The 9,226-nt window shown below is 36.2% G+C and overlaps 2 protein-coding genes across 2 annotated transcripts; one reads left to right on the top strand and one right to left on the bottom strand.

The window, feature by feature from the left end:
- The first annotated feature begins 375 nt into the window (after nt 1-375).
- On the top strand, nt 376-4,507 carry LOC149901452 (hydroxyacyl-coenzyme A dehydrogenase, mitochondrial-like). The gene is made up of 5 exons (XM_090111856.1): nt 376-678; nt 1,211-1,486; nt 2,369-2,454; nt 3,166-3,380; nt 4,163-4,507. The coding sequence occupies exons 1-5, from the start codon at nt 565-567 to the stop codon at nt 4,402-4,404; spliced, it is 933 nt and encodes a 310-aa protein (XP_089967982.1). The 5' UTR covers nt 376-564; the 3' UTR covers nt 4,405-4,507.
- Nucleotides 4,508-4,838: 331 nt separating this feature from the next.
- Nucleotides 4,839-6,347, bottom strand: Taf9 (TBP-associated factor 9). The gene is made up of 3 exons (XM_090111727.1): nt 5,844-6,347; nt 5,438-5,648; nt 4,839-4,995 (listed from the first exon to the last, which is right to left on the bottom strand). Exons 1-3 carry the CDS (start codon nt 6,209-6,211, stop codon nt 4,876-4,878), a joined length of 699 nt encoding a protein of 232 aa, XP_089967853.1. The 5' UTR covers nt 6,212-6,347; the 3' UTR covers nt 4,839-4,875.
- Nucleotides 6,348-9,226: the final 2,879 nt, after the last annotated feature.

Genomic DNA, 9,226 nt, shown 5'->3' with positions numbered 1-9,226 from the left:
TTATGCGTTTGATTAAAATCCTGCAAATAAAACGAATTGTTTTGGTTTGTTTCATCTACAATATCACAGCATCTACCGAAGAAAAAGAAATAATAAATTATAGAAGCGCATTGTAGAAGCGCCAACGGCCAAATTAATTTGAATGGCGAACATAGCCTACGTACGACATAATCTACATCCAGTATACATCCACGCATTCATTTATGAAGAGGATAATTTAATGTTACAAACAGACACTCCAATTCAATTATGGTGTATAGATTTTCATGTCATGCAAATTTGGCCATAGATAATGTTATTTTGCTGGTAATATTGTCTATTGACAATTGACATAGTGCAGCGCTGGCACTTGGCAGTTGGCAGTGCTACGGCAGTGGCACTCACTTGTTTTTATTCCAACTTCCGATTGTCAAAGATTAGAAATTGAACTTTGGAATTAATTTAAATTTAAAAGTTTTTTTTTTATATTTTTTCCTGTTTAAAATACAGTACTCAGTAAAACCGGTTTGTTTGATCGGTTAAGTTTTTATAGTAAATCTATTCGTATTTTAATAACTTTATAAAATGATTCAATTTGGAATAATCGCTAGGAACTTTTCAAGTTCCTCAGCTGTTCAAAGTGCAATTAAAAATGTTACCGTTATAGGAGGTGGATTGATGGGATCAGGAATTGCCCAGGTATTTAAATATTTTCATTTTAATTAGGAACCTTAAACCTCTCTATTAAAAAAATAAAAATTTAAAATACCCACATTTTAAACTCTCTTGACACCTGTTGTTTTTTTATTATTTATTTGTTCAGTTTATGATTTAAATGTTTTTTAATTACTTATGTAATTCATTAATAAATAATTATTTTCTTGGATGTGACTACAGTACTACTAGTTTGGCCATACAGAAATATTTATTTTGTCTAACCATGAAAGAGCAACGCCCTTCTACAGCTATTTTAGTCTTATCTCCTAGCTCGTACCTATACCTATAATTAACATAATACATTATTGTTTATACAAAAAACATTTTTCCCCGTTTCTTAATATGTTTTTAAATTGATTCATTATACATATCAATAAAATGTATACTTATTAATATCATCAACATTGATGTAGGTCGCGGGTTCGAATTCCACCACATGATTGAATTTTTACAATATTTTATATTTATTATGTAATCTAAAATTAAAATTGATAAAACTATTTTATTTTCACAGATAACAGCACAAGCTGGCCAAAATGTAACCTTAGTGGACGTAAACTCAGATGTATTAGCCAAATCGCAAAAGTCAATTCAGAACAGCCTCGGCAAAGTTGCCAAGAAAATATACAAAGATAATCCTCAAGAGGCTGAGAAGTTTATGACCGAGTCGTTTGCGAGAATTAAGACTTCCACAGACCCTGTTAGTGCGGTACAGGGCACGGATTTGGTGATTGAAGCCATTGTTGAAAATATTGATGTTAAACACACACTTTTCCAGAAACTTGATAGCGTGAGTATATTTTCTATGTTTTCTGTATAATTACTGTATTTATAGACGATTATGTGTCTGATTGTAATCATATGTATGCAATTATTGCAATATGTGCTTGAATTTTTCTGTAACGTTATGGCTGGCGTCCACTAGGCGGATCGGGCCGGGCCGCATCGCAACGCAAAAATACGCCGGCCTATGTTTTGTATGAAACATCGTCCATTAGCGACGGATCGGGCCGGGGCGGGCCGCAACGCATTGGCGGATATCGCTTCGCAGGCGGATTTCTGCCGGCGGTGCGCTGCGGCCCGGCCCGCCCCGACCCGTCTAGTGGACGCAGGCAGGCGGATGTGAGCGGCGAGCGTCTGTTAGATAAAATCCGCCTAGGCGGTCCGCCGCGCCCCGTACAGGTGGACGCAGGAGCAAACAGCGCGTCCATTAGAGACGGCCCGTTGCGATGCGGCCCGGCCCGATCCGCCTGTAATGGACGCCTAGCATAATATTTTAAAGTTGTTCTCATATTTAAGACATGTAGGTACTAGATAAGCAAGAAGGTTCTCATGTAGGTATGTATAATTTTTTTCTCTCCATACAATGTTGTATCTACAAGAATGTGTGGAGGAAATTATCAATCACTACATAGTATAAAACAAAAGTCGCTTTCTCTGTCCCTATGTCCCTTTGTATGCTTAAATCTTTAAAACCACGCAACGGATTTTGATGCGGTTTTTTTTAATAGATAGAGGGATTCAAGAGGAAGGTTTTAGTATATAATTTATTAGGTTTTAGACAAAGCTAGTAAATAATAGCGGTCCTTATTTTGTTTATGTACAAGAAGGACTATGGTTGTTGTCATGTTTTCAATTTTGCACATTTATAACTACCCTTGTTTATTTCTAGGCTGCCCCAGACCACACTATATTTGCATCAAACACCTCATCATTATCAATCAATGAAATTGCGTCCATCGTGAAGAGGAAGGATAAGTATGTTGGATTTTATTTATTAGCAACAATAAAACACAATTTAAATGAACAAAATGGTTCAAAAAATTGTACAATTTTGATCACTGACTTTGTACATACAAAGTAAATGAGCTAACATATAGTTAACTTGTATGTTCCATATATTATTTAAATCATTGTAGGATGATATTTACAAAAAACAAGGATTTGTTGATTAGCCACTATATTTTACTAGCTGTGCTCTGTGGTTTCACCCGCATTGCTCCGTTCCTGTTGGTCTTAGCGTGATGATATAGCCTATAGCCGTCCTCGATAAATGGGATATCTAACATTGAAAGAATTTTTCAAATCGAACCAGTAGTTCCTGAGATTAGCATGTTCAAACAAACAAACAAACTTCAGCTTTATAATATTTAGTATATATTTTGTCACAATAGATGGTGTCATGTTAAATTGTAGAAATTTTAAAAATATTCACTGAGTGAATTATAAATAATCAACTTTTTACATTAAAATCATTGCTTAAATTACATAACAAACCATCAAAATTACTATTATTGAAGTGAAACTTCTGTATCGGGGTTGGACAAAAATTTAGTGTAACATTTTTGCGTCACGCCGTACGCGTGACTTTTTGCGTTACACCATACTCGTGACATATTTAAGGTCATAAAGAAGTTTCACTTCTTACGTGTGTACTCTAAGTACACGCATACATTTTTTTAATTACAGATTCGGTGGCCTCCATTTCTTCAACCCCGTCCCCGTAATGCGTCTCCTCGAAGTAGTTAGAGGCAGTGAGACCTCAGACACCACATACAATACAATGATGCAATGGGGCAAGTCAGTGGGCAAGACGTGTGTAGCTTGCAAGGATACACCTGGGTTCATTGTGAATAGACTGCTTGTGCCGTATATGGCTGAGGCTTTAAGGTTGTTGGAGAGAGGTTGGTCTTAATATTTACATATATTTTATTTACTAGATTTCCGCTTTGCCCTTGTTTTCAAAGGAAAACCTGCATATTTCCCGTTCCTTCGGGATTTTCGGGATAAAAAATAGCCTATGTCTTATTCTGGGTCTTCAGCTACCAAATACCAAATTACATTCTAATCGGTTCAGTAGTATTTGCGTGAAAGAGTAACAAACATCCATCCATCGTCACAAACTTTCGCATTTATAATAGTAGGTATTTATTTATGATGCAATGGGGCAAGTCAGTGGGCAAGACATGTGTAGCTTGCAAGGATACACCTGGGTTCATTGTGAATAGACTGCTTGTGCCGTACATGGCTGAGGCTTTAAGGTTGTTAGAGAGAGGTTAGTTACATTTTTTTTCTGTTTTAATTCTATTTAAACACCATCTAATTCATAAAACAAAACCCATACATAGGTTGTCTGGCAGATATTGCTCATAAGTGATAAGGCTGCGTATTGAACATGTTAAATCCTTCCTACTAATATTATAAATATTAAATGCGAAAGTTTGTGAGGGTGGATGTGTGTGTATGTTTGTTACTCTTTCACGCAAATACTTATGAACCGATTACAATGAAATTAAGCACACATAGAGGGTAACTTGGATTAACACATAGGATAGGTTCCTATGAAAACGCAGGCGAAGCCGCGGGCGGAAAGCTAGTTTTATAATTGACAATTCGCGTTTAAAATCCGATGAAATCTTTAATAAATGCTTTAGAGCATCAAATAATTGTTTTAATTTTTCAACAGGTGACGCTTCCGCCCGTGACATAGACGTGGCTATGAAGCTAGGAGCGGGCTATCCGATGGGTCCCATTGAATTAGTTGACTATGTGGGATTAGATACCACCAAATTTATCCTCGATGGTTGGCATAAAAAGTTCCCGGACCAACCTTTGTTCAAACCTATTGCTATTATGAACAAATTGGTCGCTGAAGGCAAGCTTGGAGTCAAGACTGGGGAAGGTTTCTACAAATATGAAAAGAAATAGAGTATTTATAAAGAGATTATACAGTTTTTTGAACATTTATAGATAAGCGAAGATATTATGATGTATTTTTGAAAGTGTTGTATTAAATATTTAATTTTATTAATTTGTTGTTTTATTTATTTCACCAGTGTCTTTTTGCATAAATGATGTACCTATTAGAATTATAATTTATACTCATACAAGTTTTAAATTAACGAAGCAATATATGGAACTGAATTCCTATCAATAACTGGGCCAATTTTTACGAAATTGATGTGTTCAGTAAAATTTTACAAATAAATAAAATTCGATCCAATAGGTTTATAGTACCATACTACACTCCAAAATTTTACTAGTATATTTATTCATTGCATCTTACTGAAGACTAATTTAGGTTTTAATATAAGTTAGGTCATACAGGAAAATTAGGTATGAAAAGAAATCCTTAAACTTGAAAAAAAAGTACTTTAATTGCTCTTAAACTAAATAAATCTACATATCATAGTCGTCATCTTCCCTCTTTCTTTTCTGTGAAATTTCATCGATCTCCATTTTAACTGGGTTCTGTTGCGGAGGACCAGCGGTCACACGCACTGCTGGCTTGGCCACTACCTGTAATGAAAAAACATATTTTAAGTATAACTTACACCGAGGCAAAATAATTGGTAGTTAGTATGTGGTATTGAGCAAAGTTATAAGGAAGCTAGATTTATTTACAATTTTACTATGCTTTCACGTTGAAATTTTTATAAAGTAGAAAGGTTATTTACTGTTATATTTATTTATACAGTATATCATACTGTTACATACTGTCTCTATGTTGACAATTTTTGAAGTGAAAACTTATTTAGCGGCGTTGAGCACTTTTTCTGTAATGGGTATAAAATCTTAAACTCGCGTCAGGACAAGTGACCTGATCGAAAAAGCGTAAGACGGATGGATATCAAACATGCTCAACGTTAATAATCTAGTTTTCACTTCTGCCGGCACTCACGGAGTGCAACCTGACTTTTTATTTTATTTTGATAGTTATTTTGATAATGGAATAGCTTACCTTACTCCCAGAAGTAAATTTAAGGACAGGTTTTGGAGCTGCCTTAGTGCTGACGTTAACGATGGCCCCCGGGGGTCTCTTCACAACAACATTCTGTGAGGATTTGGGAGCGGTTACAGTTTTGATCGTGGGAGTAGTGGGAACTGGGGGCTTGGCTGTTGTCTTCTTTGTGACTGATTTTAGACGGTAATTGCAGGCTGATAGGCAGTAACTGAAAATAGGAAAATGTTCGTAAAGCATATCTGGTAATATTGTAGATCTGAATAAGTTTTTTTAGCTAAGTATTAAATACAGTAAATTTATAATGCATAATATATCTTTCTAAAGCATTTAATTATAATCAATTATTAAACTTGAAGGGGGAACATATCAAATATGATTCAGATATCATTTACTCATAGCTTACCGGTCAGGTGGTAATCTTAATCCGCAGTGTGGTTTGATCAAAGGGAGTGGATTAACATTCTTAACTCTAGCGAGTTCCAGCAACACTTCTCTCGGCGGTGGACTCGTGAAGGACTTATCCAATTGCATCTGCACAGCAAGTCTAACATCATCTAGATCTATAGTCTTTTTCTTAGCGTGATTAGCAAAAACGCGCGCGTCATCCAACACAGATGTTACATATCTGTAGGTGAATTCTAAGAGCTGATTTACCACCCGTGGCTCATAGTCTGTGATACCAACTTCTTTCATGATAGACATAATCACTTGAGCATCTTTTGGGATGTGTTTTGTTTGGTTGTTTGCTTTCGATTTATCTTTTTCAGACATTTTTGTGAATGTGGCAGCTAATTAGGTTAAAAATAAGTAAAATTTAATGCAACATTTATATATTTATCAAAACAAATTAAAATTAAATAAAGAGTAACGCAAAACTAATAGAAATAAGATAATTATTTTCGTATGTACACAAGCAATAAACTAGAAATTGCCAAATGACAAATGACAAGTTGAAGTTTGGGTGACAGCGTCAACACAATGTCGTTTTATGGCTGGCGTCTACTAGGCGGATCGGGTCGGGCCGCATCGCAACGCAAAAATACGCCGGCCTATGTTTTGTATGAAACATCGTCCATTAGCGACGGATCGGGCCGGGGCGGGCCGCAACGCATTGGCGGATATCGCTTCGCAGGCGGATTTCTGCCGGCGGTGCGCGCTGCGGCCCGGCCCACCCCGACCCGTCTAGTGGACGCAGGCAGGCGGATGTGAGATAAAATCCGCCTAGGCGGTCCGCCGCGCCCCGTACAGGTGGACGCAGGAGCAAACAGCGCGTCCATTAGAGACGGCCCGTTGCGATGCGGCCCGGCCCGATCCGCCTCTAATGGACGCCTAGCATTATATAGCGAGTCTACACTTGGTCTACACCATAGGGTAGTCTACTGTAGTCTATTTACAGAGAGTCTACACAACACTAATTTGGAGAACTCTGTTTGCGCAAGCGGAACGTGTCGCGTAGTTTTTTTTATTTCAAGCCAATAAAAAATCGATGCAATCTCCAAATACGTTTGTTGGCGCTTAGTTCCAAATTGAATAGGTATTGACTTTGGAATAAAAACGAATATAACCGAATTCTTTTGATTTTGAAGTAATTTATGAGATCCTTTTTGACGTGACAACGTCTTATAATTGCACATGCACGAAAAAACATGACTCATGCGGCGTTACCTCGCTCTGAGGCGTTCCATGTATGGCTTGAAGTGCAAGCGAGAGCGCGGAACGAGCGACATAGAAGCACAATCGGACGTTGTCACGTTCAACTATCGTCAGCAAGATCGTCAGTAAACCGACTTTACAGACAACCAATTTTTCTTCATTAATAAACAATTAGATTTCCGCCCGCGTTTTCAAAGAAAAACCCGGAACTATTCTGGGATAAACCTATCCTATTTTTTAATCTATGTGTGCTAAATTTCATTGTAATCGGTTCTGTAGTGTTTGCGTGAAAGAGTAAAATAAAGCCGTCCGATTTGAAAAATTCTTTCGGTTTTAGATAGCCTATTTATGGAGGAAGTCTATATTATATTATTATCATCACACTAAGACCAAAAAGCGGAGCCACGCGGGTGAAACCGCGGGACGCACCTAGTATTTACTAGAGTGTAGTAGCCTTAGCATATGCGATTTAATGAACACGCAAGCATTCTCTTCTATCCTTTTACCATTTTTTTTTCATATTTCTATGTATTACTATGAATTGTAATGAAATCGGTAAGGAAATCGGTTTGAAATTTTGAATTCCTTTTTATGATCATTAAAAACAACATACTTATTTATTCACGTTGTTATTGGTTGAAGATTCCTTTGTTTCCTAACTATTTATCTATTCATTTTGAAAGCGATATTTACCACATTTATTATTCTTATGCAATTCTTGTGAGAAAATTGATGGACCAATTTTTATGAAATTTTATATACTAAGGTCTGAATGTAAAGAATTCATTACCTACTAAGTGAAAAGTAACTGGTGGAACAACGTTTTCCGAGTCAGCTAGCGTAGATATTATAACATTTTAGAGCATAACATTTGCTTAAGAAATATTTTACTTAAAATGATCTTGATTCGCTCAAGGTTGTGAAGTAGGGGTGAAAAATCAAACACATCTTATAATAACCATTTCAATTTATTCAGTTAAAATATGAAATAACTTACGTGTACAGTAAAAATAAGTTGTTTTAGATAGTCATCGAAGTGTAACTCAAAGAATACCGCTAAGCGCCGCTCGGCCTCTCAACATCGCTACCTTAAACCTCGTGTACTAAAATACAATCTAAAGATTACATTATTGTAATTTGCATTAGGTACATTTAACATATAAATGGACAATTTGGACGTACAGTGTGAACTTCATCGTTACCATAGCGAAACAGAATGTGCTATAGATAGTACCCATGCTCTTCACTTTCGTTCCATTCAGCCTATACGATTACTTAATATTTACATACTTATAATTAATTAAATATTTTTGTTTATTTTTAGGTTATATACGAATACGATGCACTTGTAAATGGTTAAACACTTTTGACAGTTGCATTTCCCGCCATTTCGCGCATTCTCTATGGAACAAAAGTAAAGCAACATTCGCTTGCAGAGCGGCTGCTTACTGCTTACTGCTCACTGCTTACTGCTTACTGCTCACTGCTCACTGCTTACTGCTCACTGCTCAGAGCTAAGTCGACACAATCTATCTATTGCGACCTCTGATATGTTCCATGACGAAATATAATCAACTGCTAAGTGAGGAAGGATAACATATTAACATTATTGCTTATTTGCTCTCTCAACCGTTTAGCGCCCGTTTTCTCTATAGCTAATAAATTGTGCTACTTCATGAAACCATCCTTTATGACTATCGTCATCCATTATTCTTATTTTAATATTATATCACCTAGTGAGGTTTCAAACAATAACCTACTGTCCCTCACACGTTTTGTTAAATTTCATCGATATTTTATCTATGGTCTTCAATATTCATAACGGGAAATTATTCTCACAATCGATAAAAACGTACTATTATTAATAATTACTCGAATACAATATCGATTGTTACAATATGAGTGTAAAACTTAAGGTTTGCGTATAATATCGTATATTTTTATTTATCTCAACGTGTGAGGCGACCTAAATAATCTACTTAGGTAAAAATGTACTTATATTTCTACTTATACAGTCAACAACGCAACTAGGGTCTACTTACGAAAAACTATGAACATCACCAAATTCCGACTGGCTATATGACGTAACAAAAATTTCGTTATCTGTTCGGAAATTTTGGGATAATCTGCGCT

The sequence above is a fragment of the Colias eurytheme genome, chromosome 17 (genome assembly GCF_061535395.1).
Source record: "Colias eurytheme isolate Ceu_HAF_F1 chromosome 17, ilColEury1 Martin Lab GWU primary, whole genome shotgun sequence".
Classification (NCBI taxonomy): Eukaryota; Metazoa; Arthropoda; class Insecta; order Lepidoptera; family Pieridae; genus Colias; species Colias eurytheme.
This window is presented reverse-complemented; position numbering and strand designations above follow the sequence as displayed.